The sequence below is a fragment of the Lepidochelys olivacea genome (genome assembly GCF_965140295.1).
Source record: "Lepidochelys olivacea isolate rLepOli2 genome assembly, chromosome: 12".
NCBI classification, from domain to species: domain Eukaryota; kingdom Metazoa; phylum Chordata; order Testudines; family Cheloniidae; genus Lepidochelys; species Lepidochelys olivacea.
This window is the reverse complement of record NC_140422.1, coordinates 7148115-7173563: the sequence shown is the minus strand read 5'-3', so window position 1 is coordinate 7173563 and position 25449 is coordinate 7148115. Positions and strand designations below refer to the sequence as shown.

At 45.4% G+C, this 25449-nt stretch overlaps 2 protein-coding genes across 2 annotated transcripts in view; one reads left to right on the top strand and one right to left on the bottom strand.

Annotated features, from left to right (window-relative positions):
* Window positions 1–15388, top strand: ARL2BP (ARF like GTPase 2 binding protein). Its single transcript, XM_084644663.1, has 7 exons — window positions 1–140; window positions 1825–1876; window positions 5528–5589; window positions 7169–7275; window positions 8404–8489; window positions 9780–9876; window positions 10681–15388. The coding sequence occupies exons 2-7, from the start codon at window positions 1836–1838 to the stop codon at window positions 10777–10779; spliced, it is 492 nt and encodes a 163-aa protein (XP_084500789.1). The 5' UTR covers window positions 1–140; window positions 1825–1835; the 3' UTR covers window positions 10780–15388.
* The window catches only part of PLLP (plasmolipin), a 26636-nt gene continuing 16493 nt past the window's right edge, over window positions 15307–25449 (bottom strand). Inside the window, exons 2-4 of the mRNA XM_084644662.1 lie at window positions 22779–22952; window positions 19098–19217; window positions 15307–16333 (exon numbers count right to left, since the gene is read on the bottom strand). Coding sequence (XP_084500788.1) covers window positions 16226–16333; window positions 19098–19217; window positions 22779–22952 — 402 coding nt within the window. The 3' untranslated portion in view covers window positions 15307–16225. The remainder of the gene's footprint in view (window positions 16334–19097; window positions 19218–22778; window positions 22953–25449) is intronic.

Below are 25449 nucleotides of genomic sequence, written 5' to 3'. Positions count from 1 at the left end.
CCCCGGCGGCCGCATTGGCTCCGGGCTGGCGCTTGGCGGAAGGGAGTGTTGCCGAGGCGACGGGAGGGCGGGGCGTGGGTAACGGACTCTATGGGGCGGCCTCGCCAGCCCCAGCGAGCGCGGCGGCCCTCGGCAGCCAGGTATGGGGCGGGGGGGGTGGACTGCGCGGCGCCCGCGGCGGGAGGGGCTGATACCCCGGGCCTGGGCCTCCCCCAGGACTGATAGCAGCGGGAGCGTCTCTAACCGGGCGGCAGCCAGTCTGGTTCGTGCAGCGCCGAGCCCACGCCGAGCCCGGGCTCGGCTGGGTGCCCCCGGCCCGCACAGCTCGGAGAGACCCCAGCCCAGCGAGCCCGGGCTCGGCCCCTGCCCCGCACAACCCCGGGACCCCCAGCCCAGCGAGCCCGGGCTCGGCCCCTGCCCCGCACAACCCCGGGACCCCCAGCCCAGCGAGCCCGGGCTCGGCCCCTGCCCCGCACAACCCCGGGACCCCCAGCCCAGCGAGCCCGGGCTCGGCCCCTGCCCCGCACAACCCCGGGACCCCCAGCCCAGCGAGCCCGGGCTCGGCCCCTGCCCCGCACAACCCCGGGACCCCCAGCCCAGCGAGCCCGGGCTCGGCCCCTGCCCCGCACAACCCCGGGACCCCCAGCCCAGCGAGCCCGGGCTCGGCCCCTGCCCCGCACAACCCCGGGACCCCCAGCCCAGCGAGCCCGGGCTCGGCTGGGTCCCCCCTGCGCTTGCCAGGCCCGCCAGGGACAGGAATTGGGTTTGAAAAGACCTCGTCCATTCAGCACCCAGGTATGGCCTGGGGTAGGGCTCGCTGTGTGCTTTGGGGTTCACCAGGCCTGGGGCATCTGCCCAGACCTCAACGCCCTGGATGTATTGAACAGTAAACACGTAAAAACAAGGAGCGTTCCTTATGGCACCTTAGAGACTAACAGACTTATTTGGGCCTGAGCTTTCGTGGGCTAAAAACCCACTTCTTCAGATGCATGGAAAATACAGGAGCAGGTATAAATACATGAAAAGATCGGCGTTGCCTTACCAAGTGGGGGTCAGTGCTAACGAGACAATTCAATTAAAGGGGGCTATTCTCGCTGTCCCCCCCACCCCCAACTTGGTAAGGCAACGCCTATCTTTTCATGTATTTATACCTGCTCCTATATTTTCTATTCCATGCATCTGATGAAGTGGATTTTAGCCCATGAAAGCTAATGCCAAAACAAATATGTTCGTTTCTAAGGTGCCCCAAGGACTCCTCGTTGTTTTTGCTGATACAGCCTAACACGGATACCACTCTGAAACCTGTCAGAATACATGTAGGTACTATCACGGGCTTCTGCTGATATTGTGAGACTTGGCCCTCGGCTGATCTCTGGTGGAATCTACATGAGAACATTGAAATTTCCCGACTGGATCATACCGAAGATCCATCGAGTTCCCATATCCTGGCTTTGACAGTGGCCAGTGGTATATGCTTTGGGTGGAGGTGCCAGGTATCAACTGAAACCATTTTCCTGGGTTAAGCAAATTTCTGTAGGCCTGTTCTCCTATGGTCAGCGAAGGTTACTACAGGATTCAGAGTATTAGAGGAGAAGCAGAGAAGTCAGTAGTCGTGGAAGAATGCCTAAATGAGATCACAAAATCCTACAAGATGCAGGTCTTGTATTTAATGATTGTCTTATGGCTAACTAGTCAATGTTCATAGACAACTTTGAAGATTTACGCTGTATATGTGCTAAAAGTAATCTATTGTTTAAAAAATAAACACATTGCTGATATAGGAAACATTTTAATTCTTATCTAAAAGTTTGTTTGGTGCAACAGGTGATGCAGAAATGATGGAGACTTTAGAAGAGGAAAACTTTGGTGTGTCTATGTAAGTATAATCCAGATTACACATCAGCATTTGAATAACATTTTTACTAGTTAAAAATAGCTCCACTGTAGCCTCTTTTTGGAAAAAGAATAACAGCCCAACTTTAGAGGAATGGTTCAAAAAAATATGGGAGGTTGTGGTTATCAAAAAATTAACATGCCAATTATATGCCTGGCAAAATAGACAGAAGACAGATACATGCTTATATATTTGGTTACCTTTTATTCAAAATTCAAAGTGTATTCACCTGCAAAAAAACCTCAGCATACCTGTTCAGTTTTTTTAATATTCAAATTTGATGGACCAGCCTGGTGTGTACATAAAGATTTCATTCAGTTTAATAAAATCATTAGAAATGACAGAGCGGTTGTAAAGATTCTCACTTTGTAATCTTGTATCACCTTATTAAATAGAAAGATCTGATGACTAAATTCCTGTATAAAGTTTCTTGAAACAAAAGCTAACTGTTTAATGATTGTTTTGTTTCTGATATTTACATGGTAAGGATTTGTAAACTTGTTAAATCTTCCTAAATAAATTAAATAAAAATAGAAAAGGGGGAAAAAACCAAAATGATGTTAGATGATATTGATGAGAAGATAGAGACTCATGTAAGAACAATATGGACTTCAGAACAATACGATGTACTAGAGAGGGAAGAACAACAGGTGAGAGTTTAAGCAATATTGAACTCAAAATTGCTTGAACCTTCCCTTGATACCCAGAAAGCTAACCCCTCCTTGATCATGCTGTTCTCCCAGACATTCCCCTCACTGAAGGACCAAAATAAGCATTGTGGCCCAGATCCACAAAGGCATTTAGGTACCTAACTCCCCATGGATTTCAATGGAAGTTAGAAGCCTAATAACTTTGAGGATCCCTTTAATTGTAGGGATGTCTGTATCTTCAAAATTTCTCTTCCTGACCTTCCCACCATATGTCTCACTTTCTCTACTACCCAGTTTACCGTTGTTAGAAGTTGTATTTGAATGTGTTCCTTGAAAAGCGTGATGTATGTAGAGATGTATTCTTACACAGCACTTCGGGCCCTGGTATTATTAATTGTTGTGTGCTGTGGGTGGAATGAGTAGAAAATACAGATATTATTTTTCTGGACAAAATATTAGAATTCCCCTACTCACTACCACACCAAATCTAAAACTAATGTTTAAACTGTTAGTTTAAATTCAACAATGTTAGAACAAGCTATAAAAAAAAGACAAAGATGTTTCTTCTTTCATCAGTGTAGCCATCACTCGCGTTAAAGAAAAGAATGGGAGTTAGGTCTGAACTGCTCCTGCTTTTGTGCATAAGTGAGAAACAATTACCCCATTGTCTTGAACCATAAATATGATGCTAATGCTTTAGCTACTCTTGTTGTGGCACTCTGCCCTCTGGTGTTGTATCATGTATTCTGCCATTCATTTGTGTTATCTTTGTCTGGGCTGCAAAGGCATAATAATGGCCACTTTTGATCAGTAAATGAGGATGGTAGTATTCTAAATTTTCCTAAAAGAAGATGAATCCCAATGCCCAAATAGTGGAATTACTGGTGGATAAAGTTACTGAACTGTTGCTAAGAGCAATATCATTTTAAAGGCTTTTTTGTAAATAGACAGTCTAAAGCAGAGGTGGGCAAACTACAGCCCACGGGCCACATCCGGCCCACGGGACTGTCCTGCCCAGCCCTTGAGCTCCTGGCCGGGGAGGCTAGCCCCCGGTCCTTCCCCTGCTGTCCCCCCTGTCCCGCAGCTATGCTGCCGTGCGGGCAGCAGGGCTGCAAGCTCCTGCTGCTCTGAGCAGTATGGTAAGAGGGGATGGGGGGTGTTGGATAAGGGGCAGAGGGTCCCGGGGGGCAGTCAGGGAGCAGGGTGGTTGGATGGGGTGGAGGTTTGCGGGGGGGCAGTCAGGGAGCATTGGGGGTTGGATAGGGGGTGGGGTCCCGGGGGGGGGGCGGTTTGGAGCAGGGGATCCTGGGAGAGGGCGGTCAGGGGACAAGGAGCGGGGGGCTTGGATGGGTTGGAGGTTCTGAGGGGAACAGTCAGGGAGTGGGAAGTGGGAGGGGGCAAATAGGGGGCAGAGGCTAAGCTGTTTGGGGAGGCATAGCCTTCCCTATCCAGCCCTCCATACAGTTTCACACCCCAGTGTGGCCCTGGGGCCAAAAAGTTTGCCCACCCCTGGTCTAAAGCAATATCCTTCTTCACATGAGACACACAGAGGGGAATTTGTATATTAATTAAGTGGGGCCTTCATTGAATGGGTGAAGATAAATATGTTGAAGAAAAATGTGCAGCAAGGCTTGCATTCCTGATATTGGAGAAAAGCCTGTTGGGCACTTAATACCCTAGAGAATTTATTTAAGAAAAGTTCATCCCTAAAATGCCAAGGTCAGGGAGACTTCGGTATCTATGAACAAATTGTACAATATAACATTGCCAGAGGGACCCAGATTTTGAAGTGCTACTAATGTGCTTCTCCATTTAAAGGAGTCCATTTGAAAGAGAGCATATGTTTTTGTTATAAAACAGAAGCACCATGTTTTTTAGATTAAGGGATTACAAAATTTAGTTCTAAACCCCCAGTGTGGTACACTGCATTAGAGAAATATTTAACAATTCCTATAAATTACATCATTTACCTTTGCTACACTATATACTCAGCAGGGCCGGTGCAACCACTAGGTGAACTAGGCGCTCGCCTAGGGTGCCAAGTGGTTGGGGGCGGTCAAACGTGCGCTCCGGGGAGGCGGAGGTGAGCTGGGGCAGAGGGGCGCAGGGAGGGCCACCTGCAGCAAGTAACGGGGGTGGGGAGGGTCACACAGGGGAACCACTCCCCGCCCCAGCTCATCTCTGCTCCGCCGCCGCCTCCTCTGAGCGAGCTGCCCTGCTCTGCTTCTTTCCCTCCCAGGCTTGCAGCGCTAAATAGCTGATTGGCGCCGCAAGCCTGGGAGGCGGGGGTGGCATGCTTGGGGAGGAGGCGGAGCAGAGGTGAGCTGGGCCGAGGGGAGCTGCTGCACGGCTCCCCGGGCCGAGGGGAGCTGCTGCACGGCTCCCCGGGCCGAGGGGAGCTGCTGCACGGCTCCCCGGGCCGAGGGGAGCTGCTGCACGGCTCCCCGGGCCGAGGGGGGGTGCAAGGTGGAAGTTTCGCCTAGGGCGCAAAACATCCTTGCAGTGCCCTGATACTCAGTCTGGTAATATATGACTGGGTACTCCAAATGGTCCTCTACAGATGGGTCTTGAACAGTTCCAGTAGAGTTACAACCACCTTTTATGGCTAGATGAGAGGTGGGTACTGAAACTTCGTTGTGACATCGGGTCACGGTATGGAAAAGGTGGAGAACCGTCGCTCTGAACAAACCTTTTAAACATCTTCTGCACCAAGAGGTTAATTACACTATCAAAGATACCCAATAAAACAGTTCTTTCCAATAAGTAACTACCCCCTTTAGTATACAGTGGAGACCGAGTGAGATTAATGTCTGTTACAGGAATAAACTTTTTATTATTAAGTAAAGTTTTCTGTGTGATGACCTTTTTTTTATAATGTGAAGTTGGAAGATAATTCCCTTCTCTGATGTGCAGGCTGGGTTATTGTGCTCATTTGTCTTTCGGCTTTCATTAAAAAATTAATCTTTCCTTTCTTTGTTATCAGCTCCTCTCCTTCAGATGCAGAATTTGATGCGGTTGTTGGGTATTTAGAAGATATTATAATGGGTAAGCTCCTGAATTTAGATGTGCCTATAAATGAGCAGTAAAAATATTGATAGGCAAAATAAGGATTGAACGTCACTGACAGAAGTGTGTGGAGAAACCAGTGCTTCTGCCTTCTCCGTGTGTCCTATGAGTTGGAATTTTTAATTCCTTGCTTTCATTAGTACAAAACTTGCATTACAGTATAAAATCTCCAGCAAACCCTTTTGGTTTCTGTTCTCCCAACAGTGTATTCATGGGTTCGAAACATGTGTCTTTTCCCCTGTGCACTACTGGGAGACTAGAAACCCTCTCTTCATTGATAAAGTTGTGGTAAATAAAGATCCTGATAAATTCTCTCGTGAAAACCAAGGTTTTCCATCCTCTCTGCTGTCTGTCCCTCCATGTCATATGACATCCCACTTATCCTCTGGGTAAACGAATTGGTTTTCCTTTTTGTTGCAAGTAACTTACACACATACACCTAAGGTGACAGGATCTATTGGAAGAAAGAATGCCACAAGCAGTCAACCATTTTTCCCTGTGGGCTTGGGAGGATAAAAGATTCCAAATCGTCAAGTGAGAAATTTGAAGTAAGAGGTCAGGGTTGAATAAAGAGGATTTACAAGATGCCAAGAGAAAGAGAACTCATTGTGTTAACTTGAAGAGGTTGATGACTGGTTAACATCTTCCTCCTTATTCACACACCTTTCTAAGGGATCATAAAGTTTTTTATTCTTTTCACTCTCAGCTGCTCACCTTGTGATATGTATAGCTGAATCTGGAGAAATGGTCACAAGTTCACCAGTTTTCAGTGGGTTAATTAATAAAAGATTAGATTTGTGCAGATTTATTTTAACACTGTCAGTGTGTAATTTATATTTGTACCTGTTATGATACGTTAAGTTCCACTTCCTGCCCTTTTGCCTTCCTCCAATTTCACTCATTGATGACTCAAAAATTGTCCTTTAAGGGTTATAGCTTTCTGCACTCATTTTCAGAGATAAGAAAAATCCATTGTCTTTTAACTAATGGAGGGAAGAAAAATATACTTCTAAAAAAAAAAAAAAAAGTTCACTGATAACTCACATACCTGAACAAAAAACCCGATTGTTTGAAAACTAACAGCCTCTTTATTAAAAGTTAATTTTAAAGAACTGCCTTAATATTGAGAACATGTGAAAATCTTTACTTGAAAATAGAAAAGTAGATTGTTTGAGTATGTGCCCTAGCAGTTTTGCTGCCTTTTGCAAATTCTGTCCTTTTCCATCATTAAATGTACAGCACTCGCAACATAGATCAACATGCTGCTATCCTGGTAATCCCAGCTGACTTGGCTGAAGCAGAATTTGAATCTGTAGCACTCTTTGCTTCACCACCACCTACTCTGCTAGCAGCCTCCATATATTCTCATAGATTGGTCAGAAATTAAAGCTAGCCCAACGAACAGCTTTGCTGTTATTGTGACCAAGTGTGTGTGTGCGGGGTTCCATGCTCCAGCAGTAGGAGCTATTAGAACAGGCCATTAGTGAATGTGATTACTGTCTTGCAATGAGTGGATAAATTGAATGTAACTGTATGCAATTTACTTATTGTGGCTCAGATGACGATTTCCAGTTAATACAAAGAAGCTTTATGGATAAACACTACCAGGAATTTGAAGATACAGAAGAAAACAAGCTCATCTACACTTCTATTTTTAATGAATATGTAAGATTTTTTTTTGGTGGTTTTTCTCATAGAGTGCTTAGCTTTTCTTTTAAGGTCATTGTTAGGTTTTTTCTCCCCTCTGTTTTTAAAATACAAGTTTGATCAGAATCAAATACATGTAAAATATTATCTATGGTGTCTTTGAAGTATAGCAATAGCCTGCAAGCAACCAAAAATATTCTGGAGTTCCAAAATACTTTTTTCTGTTTCGCCAAGGAATCTTCTACAAGTGTCTGAGAACAGTTTAAGCCTTTTGGATGGAAGGTTGGTTTAGGCAGCCACTGTGTGGGATATAGTTGTATTTAGATTAGTACAATAGGAACATAGGAATTGTCGTAATGGATTCAACATCTAGTCCTGTCTCATGTCTCTGGCAGTGCCAAGCCATAGATGCTTCAGAGGAAGGTGCAAGAAGCCCACCAGTAGGCAGATTTGGGAATATCTGTCCCCCATGAAGGTCTCCTCCTAATCTCTATTAGTGACTCTGAAGCATGATACTTTATATCCCCCTCATTTGGGGTCTGGTTGTAGTTTGACTGATACGTTAGCTAGCAATTAAGGGAAAAATTATTTGATACATTCTGCATTCTTCCCTAGTGAATTGGTAGAAGTTCCATTGCATAGAGGTCAGTAAAGGAAGTGGGACAAAACACTATGAAAATTAAGACTTGTGTAGTATTTGTTTCTGCTACTATACAGTATAATCCGAACCAATCATCATTAAAGGGATGCTGTCAAGTTGAAAATCACTTCAGTCTATAATTTTTTGTACCCACTATTGTAAATAACACACAAGATTACTATAACTGAGCTTAAAGGAAAATAATAGCTTCTGGGTTTTTTTTTTCTGTTTGTTTGCTTAATGTATTTGACAGCACCATGTAAAATCAGTTTCACGATTTCCTCTGTATAGTTAGTTTTCTTTGTTGTATGGTTTCTGTACAAACTGGAGAAACAAAATATCTTTAAAAGGGTCAGAAAAAAGTGGTTGAAGGCCACAAATGGGATTTGTGATGCATTTTACCGAATGAAGACAAGCCTATGGAGAATAATATGTAGGAATGTGAGAACACCACACTCCTTTATCAAGTCAGCATGTGGAATTTATGATGATGTCCTCTCTTTTAGATCTGCTTAGTAGAGAAATACATAGAAGAAAAACTACTTGACAGGATTCCTGGTTTTAGTATGGCTGCTTTCACCATGTCATTACAGTAAGTCTTTGGTTTGGGGTATTTTTCTTGTGCTTTTCTCTGTATTAACCATTTTGTACCTGGGACCAAACTAGGATTTGATTTTTTTTATTATTTTTTTCCCCTTTGTGGAAGGGATTCTTGTTTAAAAAAGGAAATGTGAGTTTGTCTATACAATTCTGCTAATTCACCTCCATCCTCACCTCCACCATCCCCTGCTATTCTAGGCCTCTGACTTGAAATGTTGTGCCAAAATGTATGGAAGGTTTGTGATATGCAGAAATGGGGACCAGAACGAGACCATTAAACTTGATTTCTCTTATTCCCCAATTCAGGACTCGAAGCCAGTTCCCTGGGGGTTAAAAGGCCACTTGCATTAAGCCCACTAGGTTTTCTGTACTTAGGCTTTCAGAAACAGCCTCAGTAAATGGCTTTACCCCAATCCCTATTTTATAAAAGAATGCAAAGAGTAATTCAGTTTTGGTGAAAAGTTTCTGTTGACATTGTTGGAGGGTTACTCTCAATTTAAAGTAATTGCTGCTGTTCAGCTTTAGCTTAATTATGTGGAGAATGAAGTTGTTAAAGGAACGTATTTTCTTCTGCTGAATAAGAAAATCAAATGCTATTAGAAATGGACTCCTAAAAAGGACTAAAACTGCTTCAAATATTTGAATAAAGCATCAAGAAATTTGCATGAAAGTACAGTAGTATGGTTAGACCATCCATCAAAGTAAGGAACAGGGCTTTTCAATAATATTAGGAGAATCTTAATTGCTTAGAATAAGTCCTATGAAAGTGGATGTGTACTGACAATCTACTTAAAGTTCAGTTAAAGTGAATAACTCCTTTGTTACTTGCAATGCCTGAAATAATTAAAAGGACTAAAACTCTAAGATTTTTCACTTGTTTTTTTTTTTTTTTAGCATTTCTCTTATTTCAGGCAATGAAAATGACGAATCAAAAACTTGACGAATCAAGTTTTACTCCTTTTAAATTACCAATCTTTCACTGTCTGGTTTCTTTCGACTGGTGCAATACTCAGGTCTCTCTGGATTTAGGGGATAAACTTAACTGTATGAAAACCTTAGGTAGATAAAACGTTGCGATGTTTGTATTGCAGACACTACAGGGGATTGGTTTTGTTTAATAAAGCTGTTTTACATTAGAATTTTAAATACCTTCCTATTGGTCTTGTTTAAATCTTGATTTTGCACTACTTACATTGTGTACTAAATTTGACCTCCAAGTGCCTTTAAAATCTGATGTCATGTCTCACAACTATGTTAAACCTACAAATCTCCCACTTTACAGACAGCACAAAGACGAGATGGCAGGTGATATATTTGACATGCTTCTCACATTTACTGATTTTCTGGCATTCAAAGAAATGTTCTTGGATTACAGAGCTGTAAGTATTTTGGGTTGTTCTATTTTAACTAGCACAGTGGTAACTGCTTTTGTATGGCTCCTGCATTACAGCATTAAAGGCAGTGTTAGCTCGTCGGGTGACCACATGCGTTCAAGAGATAAAGGATCAAAAGGCAAATGGCCCTCATGGTGTAGCTGTTTAATAGGCTTGAAAAGCCGATCTGATAACTCTTGCAGAAAACCTGCATGAAGCGGCTATCTGGTGAAATTCCTCTGATGTACATTTCTGCATTGTTGAATACAGAATCTTTCTAGTACCCTTTCATTGTTTGGGGTTTTTAAAGTCCCATCCATTGGCTCTTGCAGTGGTTGTACTGCAGTTTCCCTTTTTCTCCGTGCTGGTTGCGTCTGGGGGTTTTCTACCCACCTTCCCACCCCCAAAGTGGTAAGTAGGAGAGAGAAGGCATCCTGACTGGGTTTCTTTCCTAGGCCAGACCAGCAGAGAGCACACTGATTTTAGCTGTGCCAAGTCTACCCACAGCTGGGAAAACATCAGCCAAGGTACTTACACAGCAGCAGCCCCCATATTCCCTTGTTAGTTTCTGGATTCATCCACAAATAAGAGTGGGAGAAAAGGGAGGCTCAGCTGTAGATTTTACAGATCCCAGAAGCCAGTTATGTGCACTTGTGGAATTATGCCGCAAGGTGCGGTACTATATTTGGTATGGTAAGCAGAATGCTAATAATACCAATTATAATGTGCCTGCTTAATCTGTTAAGATTGAAAGCCTGCTTGTTTTGAAACTTTACTGAGCTGAGGGTTGTTTTTCCCCCCACTTTTTAGGAAAAAGAAGGTCGAGGTCTGGATTTAAGCAGCGGGTTTGTGGTAACATCTTTAAGCAAGTCCTCAATGTCGTCTTCTCAGAACAGTTTACGACACTAGTTCACAGCTGCAGATGAGGGCTGCTTCTTTCATTTGGACATTCCAAACACTACAGGCAGTGAAGGATTACAGTGGTAATGGAAGCTGATTGCCTCACTACATTTCACTAGGCCTGATCCTCTAAACTGCTCTTGTGAATTACTGTTAGTATTGAAACCTGTTAGTATTGAGTGATCATAAAAGAAAATAACTCCAGCCATTCCAGAATAATGGATTTCAATACACCGATAATATATACACATCGACCAATTTGGATTCTGTACCAAGGAGTTCAGTAAATGGGACTGTATATGTGTTTCCTATTGGTTAAAATTACAACCCAGATATGTCACTCTCCAGAAATGTGAACTTAAAGAGAAAACCCACAAGGCTGTAATAACATGGATGATCATTTAACTTTCTTTTGGGTAGGATGGTTACAGCTCCACCACCTCTGATTTCCCACGCTCACAATACCTTTCATTTTTTGAAAAATAACTTTTCAGTATGCTTGGAAGGTCGTCTATAGGGAAGAATAAGTTGTGACATATGCAGAATATATTTTGCACACATTTTAGCTTGAATTTCTCGGTTCTGTGGTAATTGTTGGGGGGGCAAGGAGAGGATCAACCAATGGGCAGATACCCAGTCTCACTCTGATGAACTTGCAGAGCTCTGATGTTCAGCTTGGCATGTAGGCGCCAACTAAATTAGAGAACTAACCAGGTTAAATATGTCTGTAAAACATAAGCTTTGCCTACATTAGGAACTTTCTTACCTTGTTTTTCCACAGCGGTGCAGCATGGGTGCTACCAAGGTACAAGGTGTCTTGTAGATCAAGCACAGGAATTTTTACTACCACATCATATAACTCCCCAGATGACATGCTGGTTAAAGTGCTTGTGCCCAGTCATACTGGAGCTTTCACCACTGGTAGCAGCTGAGTAGCTGCTCTGACAACTGAAAAACACATTAGAAATTTGCTAGTAGAGATGTACTCGTTAACTGTCTACAATAGACTTCTTTACGAAACCTCCCACTGTTGCACCACTGTGGATGCTGCCACGCTAGCCAGTAGTGTCAAAGGGAGCGCTAATGTAGACAGAGCTCAGGTCCTGATGTTCTTAGCACCATGTCATCTATCTTCTGTGAGCAGTAGGAGAAATCCCATCGTTGGTACCAGTGCAGCCATACCACTAGGAGGCTTCTAAGAAGAGCCTAGTAGACAGACCAAAGCTATGGCAGATCAATGTTGTTATAATGTGCTGGTGTTTCGGCTGTGCCGATGGAAAACTTGTTAATCTCTTTATGTGTTAAATCCTGGCTGTATTACAGTGAATGGGAGTTTTGCCATTAATTACAAAAGGGCTGGGATTTCACCCTGAAGTTAAAACACAGTTTTCTGACATGGTTACAAAAAAATGCCTATCCACACAGGCAAGCATAAACCATGTTTATATGATAATGTGGTCTGGCCACAAACCTTTTCAAACTCCTCTACTTTTGTAGAGTAGACACTTTCAGTACTATGGAACCACTGTAGTGTCTTAGCCTGTTCAAACTCTAAAAATACAGTAGTAAATAACTTCATTGAGCTTAAATTTCCAGTGTGGTGTTATAAGACTGCAGTTCAGCTGTTGGAGGTTGTCCTAGTATTTCTGTTAAAAACCTCCCACACATTCACTTTTTAAAAGCCTTCCCCTTCAGGGTTTTGTAACTCTTCCAATAAACTATTTACTGATCTCAGATTTGATTTGGAAAATCCGCACCCTGAAGCAATCTTAAAATCACAAAAGGAATCCTTTGTTGTTTTCACAGTAGTTTTTACGTAGAAATCTCTGTGATTGTGCCGTAGAGAAGGAACTGCATTAGCCCAAATGCTTCTTTTGAATGCTTTTTTGATTAAAAGTAATTGTATTCGCTTTCTACTTTATTGAACATCAAACAAGCTAAACTTAATTCTCTTTGCAATGAAAGGCTAAATTGAATCACTTTTTAATACTATGCTAGTGTAATGTGTGGACATTTGTTAAAGATATTAGTTGCAGTATAATAGTTTTAAAGATAAATTCCTAATCCTGCAGACAGAGCCCTGTGGTGAAGCTCAATATAATGAAGTCAGTGGGACTGCGTGTAGGCTTGGTGTTTGCCCACGTAGATCCAATTGCAGGATCAAAGTAAAGATGTGAAGGCAGAGCATCATCTGGTGTAAATTGTCATAGCTCCATTGATAACAATGACAGCTTACACCAGCCTACGCTCTGCCTTCAAAAGATGTCTGCGTTTCCCATTTTGTTACAAGGTGTTGCCTTGTACCATCTCTGCCATAAAGATCAGTGTTTTCCCAGCAGTACATAATCCACCACTGAAGACCACACAGGTACTTTGGGAAGAGATGAGAGAGGTTCTTTTAGGTTAAATGTTTGGTCCAGGCTGAATGCAGTTCTCCCAGCTATCCTAAAAATCTATTGGACCAACTGCTGGGAAAGCTTGTTCAGTCTCTAAAGAAAATACTTATCGTCTAAAGACAGTGCTTGTAGAAGATTTGAATCGGACTATTCATTTCAGTGTATGGGCTAGAATTCTTTTGTCACTATCCTCTTTTTACACATGTATTATATTGAAATTGTTTTTGTCCTGGGAGTAGATTTTGTCAAATTTTAAAAGAATCATACTGAAACATTTTTAACAATTCATTGTTCAGTGTTGAATTGAAATAATTGATTAAAGTTACAAATGTGAATGCTCTTGAAGTTGAACTTGGGATGAGGGGGAAAGTATTTATTCCTTTATTGTTACCACTGCTCAGATTATTCGTCATTTGCAATGATGGAAATGAGCATCTCAAAACAATTCTCCAAATATAGTGATTTTATAGCTCGGTAACTTGTAATGTCAGAGTCTATAAGTTACAGCTTAAGGTAGTTATCTGGATATGGAATTTTATAGTGTTCACTGTATGCCAGAGTAGCTAAATTCATTGTCTGTAACGCAACTTGTGTGGGCTTCCTTTCCCTCCTCCTTTCTGGTATATCTGTATTGTGAACTTTACACTCGAATCTCACCCAATCCATTTTTTAGCTAGCCTTTATAATTAGTGCATTGGGTAAAAGGGCAATAGAAAACTAACTAGTGTTTATATCTGCAGTTTTGCTGGTTTAGTTGTATGCAGAGAACTATGGTTGTAGTCATGAGCGCTGATTAGTCTATATGTATTGTGTGCGTATTAGTCTATACGTATTACTTCTGTTGATTTAAACAGTCTTCATGTGGTACTTATATATAAATGCTGAGCTAAACCTATGTTAAAGTTTAGCATGTTTGTGATCCAAGCCTTTTTTATAGTTTTAGCTGTTAAATTCCCAATCCTGTTGTCACATTTTTTAAGGAGAAAACCCCACAGACTTCAGTGGGGGCACCACTGGGATCTAATACTTCTTATTTTTACTCCCTGTTCCCATGAGTACAATTTCTGCCCAGTGTGTTTGCCTGTTTCTGCCCTGCATGTTTCCTACACTCTAGCATCTTCATTATTGTCCATCTCTACAACATGCATGTAACTAGACTTTCTGATTTTATCTCGCATGCAGAGCTTTTTAAAAACAAATTAAATTTTTACATACAAATGCAATATCTCTATGCAAGCCTGATTTACTTTTCAGAGTTTAGAATTTCTTTCCTCAAACAAATGCATAGTTATTTGTCTCTAAAGAGTTTTTATCTTTTTTGAGGGGTTATTTGGTATTTTTATCCTGAAACTTGGAATTAGTTTAGAGCCGGAGTCAACTGCATAAAGAAGAACGACAAGAGCGATTGGTCCAAACAAGTAGGAAAAGAACGTTTAGCTATTTTCCCTGTAAGTGAGAAAGTAGCCCAAACTATATTTAGGCTTTGAACAAGCAAAGTATATCAAAGGAAAGCCAGGATGATGTTTCTATCTGATTGGGTACCAATGCCATTTTCTGGATTTTCTTCTCCCCACCTCCACAAGTCCCTTAAAGATCATAAATTGGACTTGACTGGCCACATCCCCTGCTGGTGTGAATTTTAGCATCAGATCACCCACAATGTTATCTTTTTGGAGATCTCCTGCAGCTGGGGGGGGGACTTAATGATTTGACTCTTCTCCCCCGTTCCGTGGGACCAGGATTTCACCCAAAATATTGAAATCAATGGCAAAACTCCCACTGACTTCATTGGGGCCAGGATTTCATCATCTCTGTCTAAGGTAGGAAGGATGATAAACCTGTGACTTAACTCTAAATATTAAAGCAGCATTGGGCAAACCCAATACATTTGATAGCTATACCTGTGGGACCAGATTCTGTGCGGGTGCGGGGTGGTCTTAGTGGCCTGTCACATACAGGAGGTCAACAAGCTGATCTAGGGGGCCCCTCTGGACTTAAACTCTATGATGTCATTACTCCTGGTGAGTACTACTTTACTGTGCAAGTGAATCTCTGCTTTCTATATGGCATGAAGTTTTACCTTACAATGGCTTTTTCAGGAGGGAAGAAAGTTTCTACTAAAAACTTCCTTGATCAACTGTTGGATTTAGAAAGATTTTTATTTATAACATACAACTTGTACTTCAGATTTTAGAAATCAATAAAATAATGGTTGCAATCTCGTACCATCGCCTAGCTTCCATTCCCACAACTCCGCCATTGCTTCAACCAAAGAGTTAATTTTTCATTATTTACATTAGAGCTGCAAGTGGCTGTGGGAGGAGTCTTGGTTTGATTTTAGTGAATTTAGTGCCAGTGAAATGTGCTGGATTGACCAGTCCTGGTGACTGAAGTCTTGCGCCATAGGCAGGGCACGGATACATTTCCCCTAAGCCAGTGGTTCTCAGCCAGGGGTCTGGAGCCCCATGGGGGGGCTGCGAGCGGATTTCAGGTGGTCTGCCAAGCAGGACTAATGTTACTCACTGGGGTCCAGGGCAGAAAACCAAAGCCCTGCTGTGCAGGGCTGAAGCCCGGGGCCCACCTGGGGCTGAAGCCAAAGCCTGAGCAGCTTAGGGGCCCTGGGCAACTGCCTGGCGTGGGGACCTTGGCAATTGCTGTTTGCTGCCTTCTAATGCCGGCCTGGGCTTTTATATGCAGAAAAACAGTTATTGGGGCACTGGTGGGCCGTGACATTGGTGAGAACCCCTGCCCTAAGCTACTGTGACATGAAGACACCAATTCCAGAGACTTCAGTCTCCCAAGTCAGTCTTTCACCATACAAGGATGCCAGTTGTGGTGGGTTTTGTGCTGTGGACACTTATCCACTGTAAGCTGCATTAAAAGACCACGTGTCAGCCCTCACGTAGGCCACCAAACAGCTATTGGCCAGTAATGATTTTCAGCCACTACTGATTTGAATGAGAGGCTCCCTTGCTCAATGCAAATCCAGCAAGCCCTCCCGCCCCTACCCCGTCAACGGTAAACTGCCTTCAAGAGACCCAGCGCGGCGGGAGGGGGGGTTAGTTAGTCACTTGACTGGTTGCTGCATTGCTGCCAAATCCTTTCCATTCCTGGAAGCTGAAGAAAGTGCTGGCCCCATAGGCTATCATCACAATGCAGGCGAAGAACTGAAAGAGAGAGCAACACAGCAAAGCTCGGTTAGTTTCTCTGCAGCAGAGTGTTGTTAACACTGATGCTAATGCTGCCCAGCACGGTGCTTAGAATCCGTGGCACTCAGTCAGCTAGCAGAGCAGCAGCTGCCCTACTAAATGCCTGGTCTGACGGATGCCTGATTTAGTGCATCTTGCCTCGGCACAAAAGGCAAGGCTGGGCTCTATCAATGGGTCCTATTCCTGCCTCTGCCACTGACTCACTGTAGGAGCCCAGGCAAGTTACTTAACGCTGTGCCAACTCCCCCCTCCCTTCCCCCTCCGCTGTGAAAGGGGGGATCGTGTGTGTCAAATGTCACCTAAAGGAGTCGGTGAGGCTCCATCCATTCCTGTCTGTAAAGTGCAGGGATGCCGTCCAGTTTAAACATGCAAAGAATTTTTAAAAGTCAATCTTATGATGCAAGATCCTTTTAAAGAGCAGGAACCTGTGTCCCTCTACCTGACTTCATCTAGTGGCACCGCCTACGTGCATGGCACAAGTAAGAAACAGGAGCCACTGAGCGTGACTGAAAGCTGCTTATTTTGATACTGGATCCACATGGGGCCCGTCAATGAGAATTAGGCACCTAAATACCTTTGTTGTTCTGGGCCAAAGTTCTCAAACACAAGTGAGACCCCCTTGAGAAATGGCCATTCCTGGAGCTGAGATTTCTAGATGGGTGGGGCTAAAAAGCCCTTCTGAAGAGTGCCTCAGGATGCCCATCTAACCGGCTATAACAGCATGGTTTAAAGCCTTTCATAATATCATGCATGATGGCCAAGCAGGGTCTACCAGCGTTTTGGCTGGCCATGGCAATGAGACCTATCAGTTAGGAGCAGGATGGTCTTTCCCAAGGTGGGGACCTAAACTAGACAGTAGTGTTGCCTAGGCTCTTAACTAGGCTAAAGCCTGATTTTCGATCATGTTTTGGCCCCCTGCATGCTGAGTAACCCCATTTTTTCCTCAAGAGTAAAACGGGGAAGGAGAAAGAGTGGCAGCTGTGGGAGAAGCAGGAGGTCATGAGGCTGAGCCTGGTACAGGAGGACCCAGAGGAGTGACGGGCCAGTTGTGCTGCCTGGCTGCAGCTGGGTGACCCAGTCAAAGAGGTGAGGGCCTGGCAGGCGGGCCTCATTGTTATTATGTAGCAGTAAGTGCCTGCCTGGTGAGCTAGGCATGGTCCAAACACGAGACAACCTGGTCACTGCCCTGAAGAGCTTAGTCTTTAAGACAACAGATGAAGGGTGGGGGAAAGGAAAACCCATAGCAGCATGATGGGGAAGGTGTGTGTTGGGGGGGCTTTGTTTGGATTTATTTTATCATATTTTTTGCATGAACTCTTCCCCAGCTGCTCTCCTAGTGAACCAACATTAGCTGACTAATTTCTTGTAGGTATCACAGCAGAAGTTGGGCTTGAGCAGGAATTTGCAGGAGAGGCTGGCGACCTGGTGTATCAGCCCAAGGAGATGGGCAGCAGAATGCAGGAGAGCCCAGAGACAGCCATGGGAGAATCGGACAAACAGGGCACGAAGGCTGGCATTTTGCAGGGGAGTGGGTGGGGAACAGCATTGTATGAGGAAGCTGTGTTTTCCTAGCAGAGTAGAGGATTGACCAGCAGGAGGAGATGCTGCAGAGCTGGGGTAGAGGGTCATCTCTGTGCTCGGGGGAAACTGAGAGCCTTTGTTCTTTGAGCTGATTCTGAGACCCCACTAAAATGGAACAAAAGGTTTCACCTGGTTCATTAACTCATTGGTGACACCAGCAGCATGGGTGGGGCCTCACGTCCCCACCTGCACCGCACAGATCCTGTGTTGATACTAAAATCGCTCTGAGGAAGCATGTCTTGCTAGAAAAGTGCTAACAGTTTCCCTGGCTTGCCTAGAGGGGATTTTACATGGACTGCTCTCCTTTGCCTTGGCTCTGTACCTTGAAAACAGAGCCTCTCAGTGGGAGAGCCAAGCGTGCTGGCAACAGACTGTGGAGGGAACACACCAGCCAGGTAACACATCACTGAACCGACAGTCCTGTCCACCTGGGTCACTTTCACTCATCTTCCTAAAAGCCTCGCTCCTTTTTCCTGCTTGGTTTGGATCTCGGGTAGGTACAAGTCATTTAGTCTCAAGGGCCAGGTCGACACTCCAGAGTTAGGCCTATGTAAGGCAGCCTACGTCCACCTAACTCTGTGTCTACATTAGGAGTGTTGTTCCTGTCAATGTCAGTCGCACACTACACCGACCTAATAACTCCACCTTCATGAGAGGCGTACATAAGAACGACCCTACTGGGTCAGACCAAGGGTCCATCTAGCCCAGTGTCCTGTCCTCTGCCAGTGCCAGGTGCCCCAGAGGGAATGAACAGAACAGGGAATTATCAAGTGATCCATCCCCTGTCTCCCATTCCCAGCTTCTGGCAAACAGAGGCTAGGGACACCTATCGCTTAGGTCAATGTAGTTAGGGCAACACGGTGTCCCCAGCACCGGGCAGTCGGGCTCCCAGGTGGGAGCTCCCCCCTAATGCCCCTCTTCAGTCGGTGTGAGTGCTCCGGGTGAGGACGCACTCCAGCGGCAGAAGAAAGGCAGTGTGGACATGAGAAAACACAGTAATTACTGCGGTGGCTGCAAGTTGACCTAATGTAGGACGACTTAACTGTGTAGCGCAGACAAGGCCTAGGTGAACACAGCACAGTCCAGAAGGGTCCCATAGCAGAGAGAAATAGGAAAAGCAAGGGCCGCATTTGATACTTACTGATGCAGCTGCTCTTTTATTGTAGTCCCCGGGTAGCCGGATGTGATCCTGAACGGCAGCGGAGCACGTAATAAACGCAGTCACGTACAGGACAGTCGCAGCCGTGTTGAATATCACTAACTAGGGAAAGAAAAGGATGTTTTCTGTCAAAGGGACCACTCTGTTTCCTTTTCTTCCTGTTACTTGTTGATCTATCACGCTGATTTGCCCAGACCTGTCTGAAAACCAGGCCCCTTTCAGATGTCTTAAATGGGGCACCCACCATGACTGGTCACTTCTGAAAATGTAAAACACACACACACAAAAAAAATATATTAATTCACCTGGCTCCACCCCAGCAGTATCCCTTGGCCGAGAGGAGTTTAGCAAAGATCTCTGGTTGGAAAAACCCGCTCTCATGAAGAGGGGCAAGGCCAGGTTTCCCCACCTCTCGCCCCTGTGAATTTGCAAATGGTATCAGAAAACCCATGTCTAGCGCAAGGAGCACTGCGTTATAGCACAGGTAAGTGAGCACTGCTAACGGCTTCACTTCTGATTGCCATACCAGAAACATCCTGTGCATGCTTGAAAGGTGAGGAAGAAGCATTACGTTTTGAATAGGCCCATAGAATAGGCATTAGATAAGTATATCTCCATATTATTATATATTTATTATCTCATAGAACTGTGAGGGACCTTGAAAGGTCAGCGAGTCCAGTCCCCTACCTTCACAGCAGGACCAAGTACTGTCCCTTATTTTTGCCCCAGATCCCTAAATGGCCCCCTCAAGGATTGAACTCACAACCCTGGGTGTAGCAGGCCAATGCACATAAACATCTGAAGTGTGCTGTTTTCTTTGAACAGTAGGTGTCAGGTTGGCTGTATGCACGTGTCAGGTTGGCTGTATGCAACTGCATCCAGCACTTGTGTTCACCCTGCTGATTTGCAACAGCAAATAAAGCATGCACTAAGTCCGCCGTTCTCAACCAGGGGTCCGAGGCCCCCTGGGGGCAGGCCGCCAAGCAGGGCCGGCATTAGACTCACTGGGGCCTAGGGCAGCAAGCCCAAGCCCTGCCCAGCCCGAGCGCCGTCACCTGGAGCTGAAGCCAAAGCCTGAGCAACTTAGCTTCATGGGGGCCCCTGTGGCACGTAGCCCCGGGCAATTGCACTGCTTGCTACCCCCAATACAGGCCCTGACTTTTATATGCAGAAAAACAAGGTGTGGCCCAGGTGGGCCGTGGAGTTTCTGTAGCACGTTGGAGGGGGCTCAGAAAGAAGAAGGTTGAGAACCCCGGCACTAAATCATGCCGAAAGTGTTTGAAAAATCTGCTTGGAGGGTTAAAGTAATATTTACAATCGCGGCTGGACTTTCGCAGTGTGATCTGTGGAATCCCGTAGACATATTGCAGCTTCGGGGGAGTTCTGAAAAGCCCCGTGGCTCAGTGACCCAGACAGAGGAAAACTAAACAGCTAGTGAAGAGAGAAGGTGTGCAGTGACGAATATGCTGCCTTGCTGGTACTAACAGCACCCCTTTGGAGTAAGTAGCGACTATGCAGGTAGTTAACAGGACAGCGTATCTTTCCCACTTCGCTTAGGGACTGGGTGCACTAAAATGGGGGGTTTGTTAAAGAGCAGGAATTGCACTGGACATAAAACCCCCTAGCATTGCCCAGGGAACCAACCTGGCATTCTGAAGAGAGGAGCACTCACTCCATGCAGCCTTATATGGGCCAGTCCAATTCGCTCCCGGGCCTTGAGCCAAAGGGCTCTGCAGCCCTTTGTTTTACTATTGCAAGGCCTTGTTGTTTTGCCTTTGTTATTTCTGGGGCCCAATCCTGCATTCCTTGCAGCATCAAACCTCCCACTCCAACTCAAGGGCGATTTCATTACGCCAGGAATGTAGACGCAAACTGTTAGTGGGTTACTTCCTTTAAAAAGCCTGTCCACATGGACTAAATGCTGTGGAGTCAGGCCCTTCCTGTGTCAGGGCACCACCACCTGTGCCTCCACGCTGGGGTCTAGTTCCCTGGTATACCTGCCTTCAACTCCTGCAACCATAGGCGCCAACTTAGCTCCTTCCATGAGGCCCTGCCTCTTCCAACCCCTTCCCCAAATCCCTGCCCCAACTCCGCCCCCTCCCTGCCCCTATTCCAACTCCTTCCCCAAATCCCTGTGCCGGCCCCGCTTCTTCCCCACCTCCTCCCCTGAGCGCGCCACATTCCCACTCCTCCCCTGACCCTTCCAGAGTGTGCTAATGCTGCCAAACAGCTGTTTGGCGGCAGCCAGGCAGGAAGTGCTGGGAGGTAGGCGGAGGGCGGGGGGTGAGGGGAGCGTGGGTGCAGAGTACCCACTAATTTTTCCCCTCCAGCCCCAGAGCACCCACAGAGTCGGCACCTATGCCTACAACTAAGAGGGCTGCAACACTGAAACAGTCAGGTCCCCTGCTCTCGCCTAGATTCTATAGGTACTGCGACTAGGGGTGCTGGCTTGAAGTGGTTTCCATCATATACAGGGTTTACAGTTTGGGTCAGTGACTCTCAGCCCCCCCCCACTGTACAAATACTTCCAGTACGCCGACTAGATTGAAAGCTGGATGCAGTGTTGGTTGAAGGTTAATCCCTAATATTGCTCTGAGGCCTAAATAAGTACCTATTTAGGCCAAAATTCAAAGAACTGCGGTAACGCTGGTGTAAACCCAGAATCGTCCCCTTAAAACCAGCTGAGTTATTTAATGTTCATTGAAGCATCACCCATCACATCGTGCCCTTTACTTTCAACCGTCAAAGGCTTTTTAGAAGCATAGAGAAATGTGTCTATTCCCTGCAAAATGTTATCCTTTCCTAGGCCTGGTTTACATCTAGAAAATTTGCACTGGTGTAACTGAATTTTCTATAGTTTCACCAGCACAAACCATTAAAGATGCATTTATGTGAGTTGAGCTTAAGCTAAACTGCTACACGTGTGACTTAAACCTCTTTAAGTGCAGCTCCATTTGCGGGTGGAGTGGGGTGACTAAATTGATTTAATTGCACTTGTGTAAGTTTTCTAATATACCCAAGCCCCTGTTTGATAACTTGGTGCCAGATCCCCCTCCGTGGTATAAAGGGATATAAAGCAGGTGTGACTTCAGCACAGTTGCCCCTGATTTCTATTAATGGCATTACACAAGTGTGAAACTGGCATATGAGAGGACAGGGAAGCCTATTGTGTTTTGAAGGAAGCTGAATGTTGCGTTCATTTCAATGCAAGTTAGAGTGCACAGAGGCCAGGTTTATACTCAAAATTTAAGTCAACCCAGCAGTGTCGCTCAGGGGTGTGAAAAATCCACATGGTGAGCGATGTAGTTAAGCTGACCCTCGGTGTAGGCAGCCACAAGTGGACGGGACAATTCTTCCATCAACCTAGCTACCAACTTTTCGGGAGGTGGATTATTGATTACACAGATGGGAGAACTCCTCTCATCTCTGCAGTGAATGGCTAGAGTGGCACTTTTCAGATGGCTTTTTAAAAACAATGTCTCGGTAACTGATGGGTCGAGTTAAAATCAAATAACAGGACAAGATACAGGTATGTTGGATGCAGATGACGTTCTGTCGGAATCAATCTTAGGGTACATCTAATCATCAGCCCCATAAAACCATTTAACGTGGAATGATTTCCCCTGTAAAATACACCATTTATCTGCAGCTCCAGAGGCTTACCACAACAGGCCAGGGGATCATGTAGAGCTTCATCTGAAGCTGCAGTAGATACATCGCAAACAGAATGATTGTTACCAGCCAGAAAAAGATGGCTACAAACATCACCCAGCCGTATGCTGGAATGGGTTGGTAAAACGTACTGGCAATGAGAGCCCACACCAGCAAGCCGAGCACCTGTGGAATGGAAAGGAAAAAGTGGTTAAAAGGAAGGAATCAAATAAATCTTTACAATTCTTCTTTCGGGGAGATTTGCCATTGATGTCAATGGGAGCAGGATCCAGCTCTCAGTTAGTGAGCTCTGTCATTCATTGTTTGCAAGTGCTTCCTGCTTAAGTTTTGTAGATATATATATCTGGAATGTCAAGCCTCCACTTTCCCTGGCTTTGCTGGAAAACTCTTTCGAGACCTCAGATGTGGCTTGTGAGCTTTCTTAAGGCTTATTTGATAGGGTGGGGATGTTGACTCTTTAACAAAGAGATCTTTTCTCCCAACTGTTTAAGCATTTGAGTTAAATGACATGTTAACAAAAAACAAACTAGACCAATGGCTTTCAGCAGTCTGAATGTAAATCCCTTCTTTTCTCAATTAATCAGGTTTAATTGCCTGGTAACTGTGATATCATAATCCTACAAGTTGTCCATAGAGTTTTTCAGGAAGACCTCAATTTCTAATGTAAAAATCAAGCACGAAAGAAAACCATTTGAGCCCTTATTCAAATATCACAATGAAGCTAAAATGGCACAAAACTCACAATTTATCCCCCTTTCCAGGTTACTGTTAACATTTCTTTCAGGGGGATGGAATCTGTTGTTAGTCCTGTGGCTTGTTTTAGAGAGGATGAAATCTCCGGTGACATGCATTGGGTTGATCTGACCCCAGGGAAGGTAGGTGGCACGATCAGGGTGTGAAATCAAGCCCTGTAATCGGCATGGCACTTTCCCATACGGTCTTCCCCACTTGGGTTTCTCATAACTATTTATAAACAGTGACCGTGATTACTTTAAACCTGTGGGCGTTGGCTGGTTCTTTAATGAAACGAGTTCCCTCCACCCCTGTAGGGCTGGCCTCTCTGGTTTTTTTTCTGTCAATGACCTTGAGATTCCCTGGTGTGTGTTACTGATCACTGTTAATCAGCAGAATAATGACTAGGTCAATATCAGCCCTTATGATTAACACTTCATAGCCAGTGATCTCAACCTACCCTCACCAAGCTGGTCCCACGTAATCATGCCTTACCTGCTCTCATTTTCCCCTCTCAATCCCTCTGCTCTTCCCAATCCTGTCCTGGCTCTTTCCCCCAGTCTCAGCTTCACGTTGTCCCATGAGGCCTAGAACAGTCCCTCTCCCCCCTCCTCCAAATTCCTCCTTAACACCAGCTTCTCCTCCATATCCTTCTTTTGTCTCATCATGAGGAATCCCCACCTCCTCCCTCTCCTTGTCCGGCTGTCTTGTAGCTTGTCTGACTTGGCTTGGAAGCTCCTTGGGGCAGGGGGTGTATCTTACACTATCGCACCATGTAAACACAGGACGCATCGGCACTGGGGCGGGGAAGGGTGAGCCAAAGGCACTGTAGGAATCCCCTCTGAAGTGCCAGGAGGCAGGCCGGATCTTGTCTGAGAGCCTTGCACAGTAAACGGTGTGGACGTCGTTAAATGGGGGAAAGGGCTCGGAAGACTATGAAAACGCTGGCTGTATAAGGAAAGGGCCCTGAGGTGGGGTGAGCTCCTCCCACTAGCCCTGCAAGGGCTGGGTGGGGCCAAACAGCTAAATAGGCCGCAAACAGGGGAGCGTTAGACCAGAGGCAGCTGGTTGGAGAGAGGCTCACCTGTGCAGGAAGAGGCCGGACCTATAAAGCCAAGGAATAGGCCCCAGCCAGGGCTGCTGAGAAAGGGCAGTTGCTCCCTGGGAAGAGGGAGGATGTTTGAATGCTGCAAGGCGCTAGTCTACAGTTCCTCCTAGGAGGAGGATTTGGAGCTGGAGTATCCAGACAGAGCAGGGGAACCAGAGTGTAGGACACAGTCCAGAGAAGGGGCCCGTGAAGGCAGAGAGAGGAAAGCTCAGAACTGCTGAGCTGAGGGTCTCTGGACTGGAACCCGGAAAAGGGGGCAGACCCGGTTTCCCCTACCAGCTACCGAGGAGGTGGCATAGCCTGGAGGCAGCGAATGGCAAGACTGCCTAGGACTGCTGATGGACTGTACCCTGGAAGGGGGCACGCTGAGTGACCTGGCTGGAGGGCTACGTCATGGAGGAGACGCTGAGGGTCCTGGAGTCAGAGAGGCGCTGCAGACCAGAGGATGAGACAGAGGGATGGCGTGCAAATCGCAGAAGGGGGTGTCTACCTTGAGAGCTACCCCCCCGAGTGACCAGGAGGAGGCGCCAGACCAGCAGTGAGCGGAGCACCCCGTGACAGGCCCTCAAACAAATCACTCTTTACATGGGCCTTCCCCACATCCTGCCTCCCCACAGTAAGAGAGCAGGCCAGGATCCTGCCCCTGGGAGCGGAGAGGGATGAGACCGTACCTGTGTGAGGCAGTAATTTACTGGCTGAATCTGCATTGTTTATAAGCAAAGGCTGAACTGGCTTAAACGCGTCTCTGGCCGGGGGCTACACCTGTCCAACTAGAGCTGATGTTGAAGTCAATTTTAGTTAAAATTGGTGCAAATTTTTCTG

Excerpts from the sequence above, each read along its gene's own strand:
- ARL2BP (XM_084644663.1), top strand. The coding sequence starts at position 1,836 with ATGATGGAGACTTTAGAAGAGGAAAACTTTGGTGTGTCTAT. Across the intron at positions 7,276-8,403 it reads CTTCTATTTTTAATGAATAT|ATCTGCTTAGTAGAGAAATA; the intron begins GTAAGATTTTTT and ends CCTCTCTTTTAG. Across the intron at positions 9,877-10,680 it reads TGTTCTTGGATTACAGAGCT|GAAAAAGAAGGTCGAGGTCT; the intron begins GTAAGTATTTTG and ends CCCACTTTTTAG.